The sequence below is a fragment of the Camelus dromedarius genome, chromosome 2 (assembly GCF_036321535.1).
Source record: "Camelus dromedarius isolate mCamDro1 chromosome 2, mCamDro1.pat, whole genome shotgun sequence".
Lineage (NCBI taxonomy): Eukaryota > Metazoa > Chordata > Mammalia > Artiodactyla > Camelidae > Camelus > Camelus dromedarius.
The window spans coordinates 12,802,931-12,820,972 of NC_087437.1; the positions used below are offsets into that span (position 1 = coordinate 12,802,931).

Here is an 18,042-nt window from a genome sequence, read left to right on the forward strand (position 1 = left end):
AAACAAACAAACTACCCCTGAAGATCGCCTTTAGTCTTGTTTCATCCTTTTCTTCCATTAACTTAATTTTCTCTGCGACTTTTCTCAAGTATTTTCTTTGATGTCTCTTTTTCTATCTCTGCTGACCATTAACTATTTCTTAAACTTTTGTTGGTTTTTTTCCCTACAACTTTTAGTAGTTATCTTGCTTGTTAGCAATTATTAAGAGGTTTCTTTTTCTGGCTGTGGGATGCTGCTGCTGAATAAATGGGATTTGAAAGGGCAGCAAAAACTTCCTATATCTCACTCAACCATCACTTTGAATATATTTTGGTATCTTTATAGTTGTCCTACCAAATGGTTTTATTTACAGAAAAATTAGTCTTTGTTTTTACAATTGAGTAATAGGAAAAAGTCTTGCTTTTCACCTTAAAAGTCATAATCTACCATATTTCTAAAATTTTAAGATATGTTAACAATAAGCCTCCCACTGAGGCACAACATTCCTTTCATCAGAAAAAAACTTAAATGTTTCTATTTCAGAAATGGTCATAAAAAGTTCATACTGTACAGCACAGGGAACTATATTCGGTATCTTGTAGCTTATGGTGAAAAATAATATGAAAATGAATATATGTATATTCATATATGACTGAAGCATTGTGCTGTACATCAGAAATTGACACAACATTGTAAACTGACTATACCTCAATTAAAAAAAAATGCTGAGAATTATGTGTATCTAATCATTCACTAGCCCTCTTCCTTTTTAGAATGCCTAATCCCATAGAGTTCTCATCAATGGAAATTTAGTACCTAAGTGCATCCTATAATCTTGTCTTTTTAGTACTAATCACAAAAGTTGGTTTGTAGGTCATTTAAAAAATTATTTCTAGCTCTGAAAATCTGTTATTCTGACTTACACGTAAAACTTTCAAAAACAACTACCTGCCTTTAGAACCAGCTGATAACCATCTCTGGCTCTAACTCTATCTTTCCCTGTAGCTGACAAGGGAAACATGTAATTTAGCTCAAAATAAAAAACTGAATAAGAGTTAACAACAGATAACGTATGTGCCATGTCCTTTACTTCAATCTTTTGCAACAATCTTATAATATAGGTATTGTCCTTTCCTTCTAAAAAGGAGGAAACTGAATCTCAGACTTCACATAAATTGCCTATAATCGCCTTCTTAGGATGGTAGATTAAGATTTAAACCCACTGGTTTGATTCCAAAGCTTACATACCCTCCACCATATAAGATGCGAACAAACTCACTCATCCTCAGTTAACTACCTCGGTGAATTTCTCCAGGCATCAATAGTAGCGCAGATGAGAAACCTGAAGTTATTTCAAGTATTTTGAGTCCCCCCATTACCAGCTGTACTCCTGGCATTCAGTCATCAAGAACCTCCAATTCTTGCCTCTCCATTTTCAGTTATGCTTATTATAACTGCAATGGCTTCAGAGATGAAACCATGCCTTGTATCTCCTAACATCATTATTCTTACATGAAATTCTCATTATGTTTCTCTTTGGGTCCAGAAACTACAATCACTACAATCACTTTTTCTTGCCATGTCAAATATACATTCTCTTATCAAATTTTTGTTCTCAAAACTGTTCCACTTTAGATCCCCCTGCTATCTCTTCACATAAACATGTAAGTGTTTAAGCATCGTCTTGATATTGTTCTCTAGATTTTATGCTGTGGATATTTTCCATACCTATGTCTTTCACCCAAACATATTTCTTTTCTTCAAAGGAAGAAACCACCTTCCCCTCCTGGCCCTTCCCAAACACACCCAATGCAGTGTGTAGCCAGTAACTGTATGCAGTTTGCAAAGGAACTTGGTGGAAAATCAAATATGTTTTTTTAAAGAATGAATGAAGCACATTTTCTAAGGGACCCATGTGGAATAGCAATGAAACTATTACAGGTTTTTGAAAAGTTGAGGACAGCTCATCTTTATCTAGAAGTTAGTGAACTGAAAAAAATGGTTCAAACCCATGGCATGCTGTGCAGGCAAATCAGTGTATATTTCATTCTCTGATTTCATTAGCTTTATGACTCTTAATTGGGAAACAGGGTAAACATTATCTGAAGCAGAAATTGAAAACTTAACCAAAAGTATTATTTTCACTTGCATATAGTGACAAATACCACTGTTTAAAACAAAACAAAACAAAACCTGCTAATTAAATTCTCATTTGAGCACTCATCCTATAAAATACTATGCTATGCCAGACCCTGAGGCAGGAACAAGGGATATGGAGACAACATCCCTTACACAGTCCCTTATCTCTCACACTAATGGATTTTCTAAGACAGCAAAAGAAACAGAAAACCTTGGTTTTCTCTACCCTCGGGTAAGTTAGACTAGCATATCTGTAACGTGGTGTGGCTTGGATCAAGAAGAGGTCTGAGGCTTTTCTGTTAAGAGGTCACTGGACTTGGAACTGTAAGAAAAGGTGGGTCCCCCCTCTCCCCCAAAGACTGAAGGAGTTTGAACTGTAAGAACATGAAGGAAGTAATACTATTCCTTAAGACGAACTAAAAAGGGTAGTTTTCCACACTATCTCCACTTACATGAGTTCCACACTCCTAGTTCCCTTTTTTGATAAAAACTTTTTAAGATGAGAAACATAAGCCATAGTAAAGATTGTAACATGAAATGTCAGCATGCCCAGCTTCTTCTATGAGTTTGGTAAACATTCATAATGATGATTATGATGCAAAAGATTTCCTTTCTCAAAACATCTTAATGTTAGTATTTGTGGTTTTGCTGCATTGAAAGCAGAAGTGAACCCTTATTACAAGGCCACCTCCCTTTTCTGAATAGTGGGGTTTAAACAGCTTGGTGGCTTTCCAGGTGGGAGGTCCCAGCTGAAGGGCTCTCTGCTCATGAGTTCACTCATGCAGAGGCTTGTGGCATCCTTGTACTCTAAAGAGCTGTTAGACCTTCCAGGGTAGAGAAGATGAGGTAGAGAAGAAGGTGTCACAGAGGAGGAAGACAGCCCCCACATAGGTCACAATTGTGCATCTTTGTACAGTGCACATGCTGCAACCCTCGCGGCATCTGGAGCATATCAAGGGCTCAATATATTTTGCCTTCAATTAACTTTTAAAATCATTAATGTTACCTATATGGACAATGTTATAACTGCTGCTGTTTAAAACACTGCACTTGTAACTAATGTCACTTAAAATTGGCTCACGTGAAAATCTATTTCTTTGAAATTGAGGAGGCTTTCCATTTAGACTGCATGCCAATATATCCACCACTTACAAGAGCAAGTGCACCACGGGCTGAGGGGGGACCGAGAACCTATATAATCATGGTGAGCCGATAAACGAGGTAACATCACTAAAGCACCGGCACCTGGTGCTCCTTTAACCCCGCTGCATTTCCCTCCCCGACACATGCCATCCCTCAAGACACCACACCATCTGATCTAAGAATTGAGGGGAGTAATGATTCAGATTGAATAATCAAAGTTGCTTCCCATATCCCAAAATCTGTTACGGTCCCTTAGAGATCTAGAAGTGGACTGGTGCTCACAAGAGAAAGAAAAAAATTACTTTTAGTCAAGGTTATCCTCACTAATACTACAGCAGTATTATGGTTTAGTATTAATATATTCACAAAATGCTGGGAAGAAAACATTCTGTCCATGACTAACTTCTGATAAGCATGTGCCAATTTAAGGCACGCTGCTGGGTAAAACTCACGCCGTGAGAATTAAACGCTGTTACCGCTTAGGTGCTGACACCGAAGACGGTTAAACGGCGGGACCCGAGGCCAGACCCCGGGGCGCGCCTTCCCGCCTCCTCTGCCCCGCCCCGCCCCGCCCCGCCCCGCCCCGCCCCGGGACTCAGTTCGCCCCGGGCTCCCCTACAGCAGGTGTCAGGTCACAGGTGCAAAGAGACTCTCTCCCCTCGGGCGGGGCTGGGGCCGGCCGGCCTCTGGGCCCCTGAGCGAGAGCCAGGCCCGGGCCCCTCCCGGCCTCGCCGCCCCTGGCGCCGGCCAGGCGCCCCAAACCCCGGCGGAGCGGGCGCTACGCCCCGCGCGGCACCCGTCCCAGCCGCAGCCCGCACCTGAGGATGTTGTCCGCGTAGGTGAGCAACAGTTTGGAGGCCTCCAGGAAGGTCTCCGGGGTGTTCTGGCACAGCTCGGCCACGGCCGGGGACGCAGACCCGGAGGAGCTGCCCAGCGCCGCCGCCGCCATGCTCGAGCGCCGCGGCCGTCGCCGCGCCCCGCGCCGCGTGCGCACTGAGCAGGCGCCTCCGTGCGCCGCGCCTCTGCGGCGGGCCGGAGGGCGGGGGCTGGTCTCCAGGGGCGGGGGCTCGGCCGCGAGGGCGGGGGCTGGCCTCCAGGGGCGGGGGTTGTCGGCCGGGAGGGGCGGGAGCTGATCTCCAGGGGCGGGGGTTCGGCCTTGGGGGACGAGCGGCTCGGCGGGGAGGGGCTCGGGTTGTCCGGCAGGGGCGTTTGCCTGGTCCCCGAGGGCAGCGGACTCGGCCGGGAGGGGCTGGGATTGGTCGCCAGGGGCGGGGGCCTAGTCCGGGAAAGGCGAGGGCACGCCAGGAGGGGCCGGGGCTCAGTCAGGCGGACTAGGGGCTGTTTAGGGGAGCGTCGGGGATTTGGACGGGGTAGGGGGAGGGCGCGGATCGTCAGAGCCCCGGGGCTTCAACCAGTCGGGGGCGTGGTCTTGGTCGTCCGGGCGGAGAGGCTTTAAGATATCTGGTGGTCGGGGCCGCGGGGTCGGGTGGGAAGGCTGGTCATAGGGGCGGGAGACTTCGGGCAGGGCCAGCGAGTGTTGGCTGGTGCACCAAAGAAACCAGGGTTCCTCCCAGCCCCAGTGCCAGCCCCAAATGATGCAGCCAGGCAGGTGGAGAACCCCCCTATATTTCCAACCACCCCCTTTTCCCAAATGAAACTATCCTACAGCTTCCTCGTAGGTTGTCAGGCCTTCTTAAATAAATGTGGATGAAAGACCCCAGAAGGAAGGAGCAAACAATGTTCACCTAACGCATGGCTGTAAACACCACTAGGTTTCTGCTATATGGATTCCTTTTAGAATTAAATAAATGACTGAAAATCTTTTGGGGGAGGGTATAGCTCAAGTGGTAGAGTGCATGCTTGGCATGCACAAGGTCCTGGGTTCAATCCCCAGTACTTCCTCTGAAAATAAATAAATAAATAAATAAATAAAAGAAAAGAAAATCTCTTTCATAAGCCCCAGCTCAGATAGTATGATGTCTCTGTAAAGAACTGATTTTCAAAACCACAGGGTTTGAAACATAGTGGGTTAAATTGACCAAAATAAAACACACAATAACGATGAAATAGAGTAGAATGGAATGGAAAGGAAATACAGCAAAATGATGCATCCCATATAGTAAGGGCATGTATCAATTTGTGACTTTGTTTTCTGGGTAGATCATGTGATCAGTGTCCTTTATTCTTCTTGGAAGATGAACCCTAACCTCCTTAATTCATCCTCTGCCTCACTATGCTCTGTAAAGTGTACTTTACCAATGGCTTCCTTTCTTGGCAAAAATTCCTTTCCAAACCTCAACAAATATCTTTCTTGACATTATGTTTTTAAGATAAGTTATTTGCCTAAGTAGCTTCTTTAAATGTTATTTGCTTTTTAAATTTGAAATTTTCTTCCAATATCTCTGAGCAAAATCCTGAGCTATACCACCCACTTCAGTTACCATTCATTTGCCAGATAAATGTGAGAAGTTTTTTTTTAATACATATGTAGTTTTGGGGACCAGCTTCCAAAAAGTGTGTTCAGCTGATAGTGTATTGCTAGTTGCTGTAACTAAAAATTTCAGTGACTTAACACAAGATAAATGGCTTTCTTGTTCACGCAAAAATTGAGTAAGTAGCACAGGTGTCCTTTGTCAGAGAGCAGCTTTCCTCCAAATAATGATTCAGGGCCCCAGGCTCCTTCCATCCCGTAACATAAAGGTCAACAAACATTTTCTGTAAAAGGCCAGATAGTAAATGTTTAAGGCTTTGTAGCCATAGGGTCTCTGTTTCAACTATGTAACTCTGCCTGTGTGGTTGTGGTTCCATCAGCATTGCAGTTTATGCTTTAACAGCTCGGGGTGTTACAGGCACCAACCCTCTGTGCAGTCGAAAGTCTGCATATAACTTCCGGGGTATGCATACAGGCTTCCTCTGTATCTGTGGTTCCATATCTGAGGAGTTCACTAACGGTGGACTGTGTGGTGCTGTAGTATTTACTACTGGAAACTATCCGCATATAAGTGGACCCGTGTTGTTTGAGGGGCAACTATATTTTAAAATGAACAGGTATGGCTGCGTTCCAATGAAACTATTTACCAAAACAGGCAGCCTGCTGGATTTAGCTTACTGCTGCCACAGAGCCTCAGAGACCTCTACATTTAGTTAGTGATTGGGCAAAAGGGCAGCATCCCTGGTTCTTAAGCACATGGCCCAGAAATGAGGAACAGCATTTTCTCTACCACATTGCTGGTGAGAATGAAGCGCCATCCAGATAAAAGGGGGGAGATGAGGAAATGCAGTCCCTGGCTGGATGTGGCCACTCACAACCCTAAAGGATGGAGGAAGGTGCGGGGCTAGGGCTGCAACTAGCTGTCTCTATCACAAACTATACTCTCCTTAATTTCAGTTTCTTTTTTTCCATCAGCACATTTATTTATCCTTATATTAATTATATAAGGTTATTATATATTTTCTAGTATATTTTTTTAAGCAACAGAACACTTTTTTCCAAATAAAATCTTAAGAGGAAACACAGTATATACAGAACACCAGTGGAAGTGCTCTAGAAATGAAGCAGGAGTGTGTGCGCGAGCGCGTGTGTGTGCGCGAGCGCGTGTGCGTGCGTGCGTGTGTGTGGCGGGAGGAGGAACCGAAGGTTATCAGTCCAGTTTTCCCCTTGACAGAGATAATGGCCTTAGGGTAATTTTGTGGGGAACATGCAACCACAGTTGAAAAGCAACGCCATAAAGTTAATACTGTGATAATAATGTACAGTCTAGAATATCATAGAAATCCTCATTTTAAGGGGAATTCAGTAAATTATTGTTTATTTTAAATCACCTGAAATTTAAATCCTTTCCAATTACTCTTTGAGTTCCTTTGAGTAACTACAATCTCTCTTGGATAGCACCACTTACGAAGCTCTTAGGGGAATTTATTATAGGGGACTTGACTCATTCTTTTCCCTCTCTGCTTCTTCCACTTAAGTCAGGTTGAAAATATTTTTATTTTTCAGTTTTCTTTAGAAAAGGTGAAGATATTAAGCTACTCTTAATCTCTTTATATCCCCCATTGCTTCAAACACATGAAAGGATGTTCTAGTATTCAATCAGCTTTGAACTTCCTATTCTTTCATTTCACTTTTCTTTTGTTCCAAAGTAATGATTTTTTTTTAAGGATTCTAGCTTATTAAGAACACCATTTTTAGAGCTGACACTATTCTTAAATGAAATAGAATAAAGAAGTAACTCACTAAAATTTCCCCAGGAGAGGTTTTGTCATAAAAAAAAGAAAATGTTGACCTCAATAAAGACCATCAGCAAGGAGAGGGGTTGAAGCCTTTCAGGAATTGATCTGGTGATTCACTGTCGTGTGATTGATTACAGTAATTAACCAATAACTATTTATCACACACCTGCTCTGTGCAAAGCAGTCTGAGATAGATAACATTAAGATACTTTTTATCTAGTAGGAAGGGCAAAACCAAGAATACCTTACATACAGATAGCCCATTAGTTGATGAAACAAAAAAGTTTTTGTGAAAAGAAAAACAGAAGTCATTTGGTAAGAAACACACAAAGTGGTGTATGAATACCAGCCAATATAAGGGTATGTATTTATGAATTCATTCCATAGTTCATTCACTCACCAAACATTTATGAAGCGGCTACTGAAAGCCAAGCACTGTGCTAGGCACTATGAAGCAGGGGAGGAGATGGGCCCAGGCCCTGCTTTCATGGGAGTCATTGTGACTAGTTACACCAGTAGTATCAGCATCAGGGAATTCGGCAGAATATTCTCAGGCCCCGTCTTTAAAGGTGAGGCCCCGCAATCTGTGTGGTAAGCCCTTCAGATGATTTTGATGCAAGGTAAAGTTTGAGAACTATTAGTTTAGAGGAAGGAAAATTCCACTGTGGTTGCAGTTTCATGGAAGAGGAAGAATTTGAACAGAACCCTTAAATTTGGAGGTTTATGAGGTGACGAAGAGGAGGACTTCCCAGCTGTGAGATAAACTGTCCCCCTGTCCCGATGTACAAAGGGACAGGATCCCAGCCACATTTCCCCCTCAACATCGTCTCCATCTCTCCTCCTTGCCGTTGCCTCAGTTCAGGGCCTCACCAGTCTTAACTCTCTTCCCCACGTCCATTCCCACATCTCAAATCCCCTCTGCACACTGCTGCAATGGTGATCTTTCTACACCACCCAGCTGATCATATTATTCTTCTGGTGACAAGTTTTCTATGGCTAATCTTTGCCCACATCGTACAGTCAAATGATGTCAGGAGTCAGGCAAGTAACTTGAATGTCCTCAGTGGCTTTGTTCAAGAAGAAAAGGAGGAGCAGAGACCCTGGTGAAGGGAATGAGGGAGCTTACCATTTCCTTCCTGGAGGAATTTAGATTCAACAAAAGAATGTTGCAGTCCATATTAGACCAGGGCTGCCCGCATATCATCTCTGACCTGCAGGATCAAATCCAGAGTTTTCAGCACGACACCCAAGACTTTTTCCTATCAGTCTGTGTGTCACTTTCACTCACACCTCAAATCCAACATTGATCACGTGGAACTACTACCAGCAGTTTGTGGGAGATACCAGGGCTCCAGGTCTTTGTTCTACTCTGCCTGTGAGGATGCCCTTTTCCTGCCAAATTTACTAGCTACAAACATTTACTCATTTTCAAGATGCAGTTCAAAGTTCACTTGTTTTGAAGCCTTTTCTGACTTTGGAAGGTAGCACAGACCCCATTGTCTCCTTTGTGTTATTATAATAATTCTGTTACATTCTTCTGTTACAGCATCTGTTTCAGTAGTTTGCACATATCTGTCTCCAAGGCTGTCAGCTTCTACTTGACTGTGAACTTGAAACTTCTTGAAAGCAAGAACCATACCCTACTAATTTTCATATGCCAGCTTCTAGCACAAGTTAGGAAGAAAATGAATGTTGAAAGTACAAGCAAAGATACAGAGATGAAAAAAGAAAAGCTGAAGTCAATCTAGAAATAGATTAGTTTTGCTGGGTAGAAATCTATTTTAATAGAGAATGGGAATCATATCTGGAAAGATAGTTTTGAATCAGATTACAAAAAATTTAAGTAAACCTAAGTGTGACTAGGAGGCTATGGTAGTAGAGCCCCTTTGAAGATTTTGGTGCAAGAAAAGACCCTGGTATTTTACCAAGGAATATGGTACTAAATTATATACAGCAATTAGAATATCATAAAATTTCTCGCCCCTTTCCAGACTAAAGGAAAGATCGGACTTGTTGGTGATTTGTCACTTCTTATCCAAGATAATTTTATGATGTTACAAAAGGAAAAAGAAAAGCATGTTAAAACTATGTGTTTCATATAAGTTTGGTCTCAAAGAAAATATCGTAGGCCTTTTCACACTATGATTTTAAAATATTGTTTAGCAATGGAGAGAGGAAAGAACAAGTTTGGGTACTTCTCACTCATTAAGTTTTAGTTGTATTTTATGACCACAAGTTTGTTTTAATTCCTCTTAAAGTAACTCTGTTGTATTGAATGAAGGTCGTGCTAAGAAGTGAATGAACAGGCCTTGGATTAAGGATGATTCAAGGTCATACTGGGCTTCCCTGAACTACTTTAGAATAAGTGTATTTCCAAACACATTTTAATCCAGTACTAACCAGGAAAAGCTAAGCTTCTCCCAAATTCTTCTCTAGAGCTAAAAAAGAAGGCAGAGGCCTTTACTTGGAAATGAGCGCTTCAAGAGCATTGCCCGGGAAGAAATAAATACGCTGAAAGGTTCAGATGCAGATTAAATGGCCAATCTTTTTAAAGAAGGAAAAAGGACACAAAACACACCTGGGACAGCAGGTGAGCAGTAGATAGTCATCTAAATAAATACCACTTTGTTGATTTCTTGCTTTTTTATATTTTCATGTTATTTTTCCCTTGATAGAGTCACAGCCAGCTCTGAGCAAATAAAACTTAGTGACGTTTTCAAACATTTAGAAATAAACATATACATTCTTCTTTATTCTATTCTTGTCTCCATTCTAGTCAGACATTGGGTGTAATATTTTGAGCACTGCCCCAGATCTGAAAACAATTTTTTAAATGCAAAAATACCTTTATCATTACAAAAGCATTATTTGTTTACTGGAGAAATAGTAAACAAGGCTAAGCAAAAGTAAGGGGGGAGGAACATCACAATTATTGTTCATACTTGCAGATCTCCCCCCCCAAAAAATCTTAAAAAAAAAAAGGAAAAAGTTACAACTTGCAATTTCTAACATGATTTCAACATCTTTCCACATTAATATTCAGTTATAAAATTGTTTTAACTGGCTGCACAGCATTTAGATGTATCACAAAATACACAACCGATTTCCTGATGTTGGGCATTTTGATTAGTTCTACTTTGTTATTTTTAATAGCTTTGGGAGATACAGTAATAACTCTAAGGATACAGTCACTTCTTTCATTCTTCTCTAGGATTCCAGTAGCATAGGATGATGTCCCTTTTCCCACAGCAGGGGGATGTTTGGGCATTATTATTACCAAAAAAACACACACACAAAAATCCTCTTTGATAGGCAAAAAAGCTATCGCTTCGCGTTACGTGCACGTTCCTGGTTAGTCGCTGAGGTTACGCGAGAGGAGCCTTCCCCAGCGCAGCCCGCACCCGCCTCCTCCCGCGGTCTGACCTCTGCCAAGGTGACGCGGACGAAGGGCACCCGCCGGCCCGGCGCGCACGTCAGGCGCGCGCGCGCCTGTGCGGACGAGCGTGTGCGCGTGCGCGCGCCTGTGCGGACGAGCGTGTGCGTGTGCGCGTGCGCACGCCAGCGCAGCGCCGGAGACGCACGAGGCCGGGGGCAGGTAGCAGGAGCTGGCTGTTCTTCTCCTTCCGCCTTCCCCCGCGGGGTCGGGGCGAGGTTGGGCGCGGAGAAGGGAGCGGAGGGCCTGGGCCTGGCGTCTTTTCCTCTCGCCGCGCTTTCCTCGGGTGTGAGGGGCGGTGCGGGGAGTTGGCCCCACCCCTGCGCTCCCCCTTTCTCCCGCCCCTGACTTTCGCGGTCCCTGAAACCCTGATTATCTCCACGTTGAAGATCAAAACACTCAGCCTTACCCCAAGAATAGGCCCTGAAATGTGTTTTGTGTCGCCGACGCCAGGAATACTATTCATAAAAAGGCCTCGGTAGTCCTGTGAGAGGGTGCTTCCCGCAGCCTGGATCAGGTTGGGGGTGCCCGTGTGTTTCTCATTGTAGAGTTCTGTTGTGGTAAATGGACTGAATCGTCCTTTCACCTGTTTTGGAATGTCTGAGAGTCTAAAAAGGGTTAAGTCCAAACAGGTAGTTTGATGATAAGTATGAATTAAAATGACGTAACATTATTTTCCCTCTGCTCATTAACAGCTCACACCAAGCTCCTGAAAGAACATCTTGGCTATCGTTTCTTAGGCCTTTAAGCTGTTTACGCGACAGTGGGTACCTGCTGGGCGTGCTGTGGTCTGTTACAGGAATGTTTCTGATCATCTGAATCTCAACCATGCTGTCAAACTGCTTGCAAAATTTTCTAAAAATGACAAACTCTCCTCTAATACATACACGATTATGCCAGCGATTAATAAGTGAAAGGAGGTTTTCCGGAACTGCGCCGTCCTCCAGCTTGCGTAGGCGGGTTGTCATTACAGGCATTGGCTTAGTGACTCCACTTGGTGTTGGAACTCAGCTGGTATGGGATCGTCTAATCCAGGGAAAGAGTGGGATTGTTCCGCTGGTTGGTGAAGAGTACAAGACTATCCCTTGCAGTGTTGCTGCTTACGTGCCAAGAGGGTGTGATGAAGGGCAATTCAATGAACAAAACTTTGTGACCAAATCAGACGTCAAGGCCATGTCTTCTCCCACCATCATGGCCATAGGGGCTGCAGAGTTAGCCTTGAAAGATTCCGGCTGGCATCCCCAGTCAGAAGCTGATCAGCTGGCTACTGGTGTTGCAATCGGCATGGGAATGGTTCCTCTTGAAGTTATTTCTGAAACTGCTTTGATGTTTCAGACGAAAGGTTACAACAAAGTCAGCCCATTCTTTGTCCCTAAGATTCTGGTCAATATGGCCGCAGGCCAGGTCAGCATTCGACATAAACTCAGGGGCCCCAACCATGCGGTGTCCACAGCCTGTACCACCGGAGCTCATGCTGTGGGAGACTCCTTTAGATTTATAGCCCACGGCGATGCTGATGTGATGGTGGCTGGAGGTACAGATTCTTGCATCAGCCCTTTATCGCTTGCTGGGTTTTCCAGAGCCCGAGCTCTGAGCACAAACTCTGATCCTAAGTTGGCATGTCGACCATTTCATCCAGAGAGAGATGGTTTTGTCATGGGAGAAGGAGCCGCCGTGCTGGTGCTAGAAGAACGTGAGCATGCTGTTCAAAGAGGGGCCCGGATCTACGCAGAAATTTTGGGCTACGGACTCTCAGGTGATGCTGGTCACATAACCGCCCCTGATCCTGGAGGAGAAGGTGCCTTCAGGTAAAGACTGGTGGTTTGTTCCAAATATTTCTTCAGATAAAACCCTTTATTGGAGTTTCAACTTAGGAAAAATTGTAGTATTTGGCCTTAGTGTACTGTATCTCTGTTGTTTTTCCATGTTAGGCCAAACAGTTTTTTTTGAATTCTTTGCTTTACTGTGTTCGATATATTTGAAAACATTTGATTATCCTTAAGAAAACTGAATTTTTAGTTAAGGACAGTGAAGTTGTGAAGAAGGCCATGTTCACATACCTTCAGTTGTGCTTAACAGCTGTCAGGGTGCTCCCTCCCACAAGCCTTTCATCAGACTTAGACAGGAAGGTTAACCCTTTGATCTAGATGCATCTGGTCTCTGCTCCATTTCAGCAGGGTTCTGCTGTTATTAAATTGGTGCGTCTCAACTTTTAATCGCTCTTATTAAAATGCAGAGTCTGACTATAGGTCTATGGTGGTGCTTGAGATTCTGCATTTCTCACAAGCCCCTAGGTCCTGCTGCTGGTCTATGGACCACACTTAGAAAAGCAAGTTGCTATCATTGTAGAAGACATAGTGAGTTAAGTAAAAAAAACAAAACAAACAAAAAACCCCAAGCCCCCAAAATCCCTCTGATAGTATGTTAATATGTTAGTTAATAGTTTAGCTTACTTAGATCATATTGTGTTTTAATCTGTTAAATTAGCCACGGGTTGGCAAGCCTTTTCTCTAAAGGAATAAAAAATAAATATTTTTGGCTTTGTGAGCCATAGTCTCTGACCCTTGAACAACATGGGTTTGAACTGCTTGGTTCCACTTACATGCCACTTATTTCACTAAATACATACAGCAGTACTGCGTGATCTGCATTAAATCCGTGGATGTGGAATTGGGGATGTGGACGGCCAACTGTCAAGTTACAGAGAATTGTCCACTGTGCTGAGGGGAGGGGGCAGCACCCCTAACCCCTGTGTGGTTGAAGGGCCAAATGTATTTGCAAAAACAGGAATCTAGCCAATGTCATAGTTCACCGACCCCTGAATTATACTTTTTAGTTTTAGTGAGTAGTTGCTGGTGCTGGAAATGTCAAACATAGTAGCCAGCTAGATGAGGAAACAGTTATGTTTAGGTGAATCCTTTCAGCACACTTCAAATTATACTCTGAGCTGCCTCTGAAGGAAGTATATGCAGCCCAGAGATCAAGAACTAAAAGAGAAGGTGTTAACATCCGTGGGATTTTTCAAGGGTTTTCCCAGAGAAATGTTTTATTTTTGGATTTGTTTTTTTGTTTAGCGTTATACTTCATTTATTTAGATTCTTATAGCCTGAATAAGAGGATTTTGAAAGGTTATTTGAAGCACTAAAGTAATGGTACAGACATTTTTTAGCTTACTGGGAAATTTTTTAGTTTATTGGCCAAGTTTTACATTTAAATATGAAAGAAAAAATTAAAATATAGTTATAAATTTTCTTCTCCCCATTTTAACTCTACTTACATACCCCACTGATAAAAAATTCTTAATTTTCATGGATTTTTCCTCAAGGACAAAAGGGCATTTCAAATACAATGAAAAGTTACAGATTATAAAATCCACAGGCTTGTATGTTTCTCACGTGTGATGAATCAGTCCCAGGTTCTGGGGGTGACTTTATTCCCATGCAGGTGGCATTCCTGCTCACATGTTGATCCAAGATGCTGTTCTATTACTAGAGCTGTTGTTAGAGCATAAAAAATTCTTTTCATCCAGTGTACTTGGCTATTGCTTTTACATAAGCCATGCAGATAATGAATTTCTTGTTAAAATTAAATGTGGTTCTGATACATCCAATTTCCTTTCCGATCTTGTTAGATGTATGGCTGCTGCTGTAAAAGATGCAGGTGTACGACCCGAAGAGGTATCCTACATCAACGCACATGCTACTTCTACACCGTTGGGAGACGCTGCTGAAAACAAAGCCATCAAACGTCTTTTCAAAGATCATGCACAGGCCCTCGCAGTTTCCTCTACCAAGGGAGCCACGGGACATCTGCTGGGGGCTGCGGGTGCTGCTGAAGCAGCTTTTACCGCCCTGGCTTGTTACCATCGAAAATTGCCACCCACCTTAAATCTGGATTGTACAGAACCACAGTTTGATCTCAATTATGTGCCACTCAAGGCACAGGAATGGAAAACTGAGAAAAGATGTATTGGACTCACCAATTCATTTGGCTTTGGTGGTACTAATGCGACACTTTGTATTGCTGGCATGTAGGTCAAATCATTTGTAATTAAATGTTGATTTTTTTTAATGTTATAAACTGCATTCAGTGGAGAAATAATATGTTTATATAAATCAATATCCTTATATATCCATACCCAGATATCCTTTACCTTTGTCAAGGTTTCTCAACCTTGGCGCTGTTGATATGTTGAGCAGGAGAATTTTTTGTTGGGGAAAGGGGAGGGGAGCTGTGTTATATTAACAGCATCCTAGTCTTTACCCACTAGATTCTAATAGCACCTCCTTCCCCAATTGTGACAACCAAAAATGTCTCTAGACACTGCCAGATGTTTCCAGGAGGTGGGGGGAAGGAGGAGCCCCACATGAGAAGCACTGATCTGTGTTTTCCTGATGCTCTAGGTCAAACGACTCTTCACGACATTTCACCCACTCTTGTCCCTTTTGCAAACATTTGGCAAATAGCTGCTCTGTGCTAGGTATTCCAACTCCAGGCACACCATTCCCAGCCAGCGTATAGGGAAGGAGTACAAATACAACCGTGAGTTTCTTATCACTCGTCAGCACTCTTTGAATATAGCTGTCAGCCAGCAGGGATCTGTTTACCCCTTACCTGTTAGCTCTCTTATTCCTATTGTCTGTACTGGAATTAAGCAAAGTAACAGAATTTCCTTAAATTTCCAAGCTATCAGTGCTCTGAAAGAAGGAAGTGAAATTGGTTTGGCACTTTTTATTCTTTTTGTATGAATGGTGACACCTAGTGAGCAGTGGAGATGAAGGTCTTTGGGAAGTGGAGCAGAGCTTGGGGACACAAGCCACATCACCTCGCCCACCTCTAGCTTTGTTGCTGCTGTGGTAGATGGTTTTGTGTGCCTCCACCATCTCACCACAAGTGCTGGTGGGGCCTCCACCTCTTCCACCTTGGGGGTTCTCCCTCTGGCTGGAATTGTTGGGAGGGGGAGGGGGGCAATTTCCCTAAAGGCAGCACTTAACCAGCTAGGGTGGGAGGTGGATAAGCACCTCGGCCTCCTTTCAGAATGATACCTAAGGTTCTGTATAGTTCCTGGGGTTTCCAGTGAGATAAAGCTTCAGTGCCCCCAACATTAACCAGCTCAGTAACACCCTTTTTATTGGCTTTTTTTCCCTTCCCTGTTCCTGCTCTGATTTTTAATCCTGCTCAGGAATCACTTCCTAAACAAACCACTTTGTTCTCATTTCTGCTTTCTGGGGAACTCAGACTAAGACGGGAAGTCTGTGTTGGAATGGCGGTTTATATATCAAAGGGATAAAGTTAATAACTGGGTAGATGGAATGTGTGTATTTCTGCCAAAGTGAACAGCATTCCCCACGTACTAATAGGCTGCCAACATTGTCTGCCCACTGACTTTGCTATATGCCTAAGACTCCAGCCATATTCATTCTGTTATAATCAGTTTTAAATCCCACTGGCATACAGTTTGTTCCACTAAAATTTATTGGGTGCTAACTATGGACCTGGTTTTGTTCTGGCCACCAACGGTAAAGTGATACATCAAAGTTTTGTTAATGCAGTAAGTGTCATGGGAAGCCATTTAAGATTTGGGGTGTTACAATGGTTTTGTAATGTATCAAGTTGGCTAGGCTGAACTGCATTTCCCGGAATTCTCTTCACTGTGCTTTTGGTTAGGGCCGACCACAAGAGATTCCTGTGGGATACTTGCACAGCGGTTGTGAAGCAGCAAGCGTTCTGTAGCTCATACATGTCCTGGCTCTGCTGGCTGACTTCCTTGAGGTGAGACAGTGGCTGGACCTCCAGCTGCTTCACCTGGCCCTGGATCCTTCTTCAGTTTCCCTGACTCCTGGGCCAGGTTTGTGTTGAGCTTCATGAATGGCCCAGCTTCTGCCCCGTGCCACCAAGATCAGAGGCAGCAAGAACTGATAGACTTCAGTTCATCCTTACGGTTGTGCTTTCTAGCTGGTTATTAGAAGTTTACATCCACTTTCCCTTCCCGACTGCCTGCGCGGTGGACTGCAGTTGCCAGTAGCAGACGGTAATAGATTGACTAACAGCCTTAGAGAGACTATTTAGCCAGTTCTCATAACTGTAGGTCAAGTCCCTGTAACAAATGTCTAAATCTGTATCTGTCTTGGTGGTTCTCTCTCTGAACCCTGACTGGTACACGTGAAGATGAATGGGAGTTGTCAGCAGAAGATCACATTTCTTTTTACAAATACCACTCTGGCTGTAGACTGGAGAACAAGTTGGGGTGAGGCCAGATTCCTATGGAGGGGATCCAATCAGAAGGGATAGCAAGGAGGATGTTTTGACCCAAGGTTATTCTAAAGTTGAAAATCATGTTTGTTTAGTCAGTTTTACTAAGGCATACTTTATATATAGTAAATTGCACACGTTTCTAGTGTACAGTTAAGTGAGTTTGATAAAGGTGTACACAGACTTGTGGAACTACCTCTATCAAAATATAGAACGTTTCTATCACTGGAAAAATTTCCTCTTGCTCCTTTGCAGTCAATCCTCCCAGCTCCAGAGGAACCTTCTGTCACTACAGATAAAAGTTGCCTTTTCTAGAATTTTATGTAAATGGAGTCATACAGAATATACTCTTTGGTGCCTGGCTTCTTTCACTCAATTTTTTTGAGATTTATCCATATTATTGAGTGTATCAGTAGTTCATTCCTCTTTTATTACTGATTAAAAATTTTTTTTAAATCAGTATGGATACCTTTGACTTTTAATCTTTTCCTAATCCCTACTCAGCTTATTTTATATTTTACTTTATCTTACTGTTATTTTTTAAATGGATATGTATTGCCTTTTGAACAGAAGATAAGCATTTAAAATTTTTTTCTAGAACTGGGATAGCTTCTGAAGCAAAGAATCCTTTCTGTGAAAATCACAAATGTACAGGGATACAATTGTTCAGAGTTGATCCTTGAACAACATGGATTTGAACTGAGCAGGTGCACTTATGCATGGATATTTTCAATAGTAATAATACAGAACCACAGATATGGAGGGTTGGCTATGAAGTTATACAGATTTTTGACTGCACACTGGAGAATGGGTGTCAGCACCTCTCCTGCATTGTTCAAGGGTCAACTGTGTGTGTGTGTGTGTGT

At 43.0% G+C, this 18,042-nt stretch overlaps 2 protein-coding genes across 7 annotated transcripts in view; one reads left to right on the forward strand and one right to left on the reverse strand.

The window, feature by feature from the left end:
- NGLY1 (N-glycanase 1) overlaps positions 1 to 4,240 on the reverse strand; it is a 47,938-nt gene extending 43,698 nt beyond the window's left edge. For all 3 annotated transcript variants that reach the window (XM_064491162.1, XM_031434994.2, XM_031434951.2), the window contains exon 1: positions 4,080 to 4,240. In XM_064491162.1, coding sequence (XP_064347232.1) covers positions 4,080 to 4,210 — 131 coding nt within the window. In that variant the 5' untranslated portion in view covers positions 4,211 to 4,240. The remainder of the gene's footprint in view (positions 1 to 4,079) is intronic.
- On the forward strand, positions 3,908 to 17,635 carry OXSM (3-oxoacyl-ACP synthase, mitochondrial). 4 transcript variants are annotated; one of them, XM_064491168.1, is made up of 3 exons: positions 3,908 to 4,100; positions 12,564 to 12,732; positions 14,556 to 17,635. In XM_064491168.1, the coding sequence occupies exons 2-3, from the start codon at positions 12,581 to 12,583 to the stop codon at positions 14,956 to 14,958; spliced, it is 555 nt and encodes a 184-aa protein (XP_064347238.1). In that variant the 5' UTR covers positions 3,908 to 4,100; positions 12,564 to 12,580; the 3' UTR covers positions 14,959 to 17,635. The 4 variants fall into 4 exon arrangements, with proteins under 4 accessions (XP_064347238.1, XP_064347237.1, XP_031290986.1 ...); XM_064491167.1 differs by having other exon boundaries at positions 4,020 to 4,100; positions 11,620 to 12,732; XM_031435126.2 differs by lacking the exon at positions 3,908 to 4,100 and adding an exon at positions 9,933 to 10,081 and having other exon boundaries at positions 11,620 to 12,732.
- Positions 17,636 to 18,042: the final 407 nt, after the last annotated feature.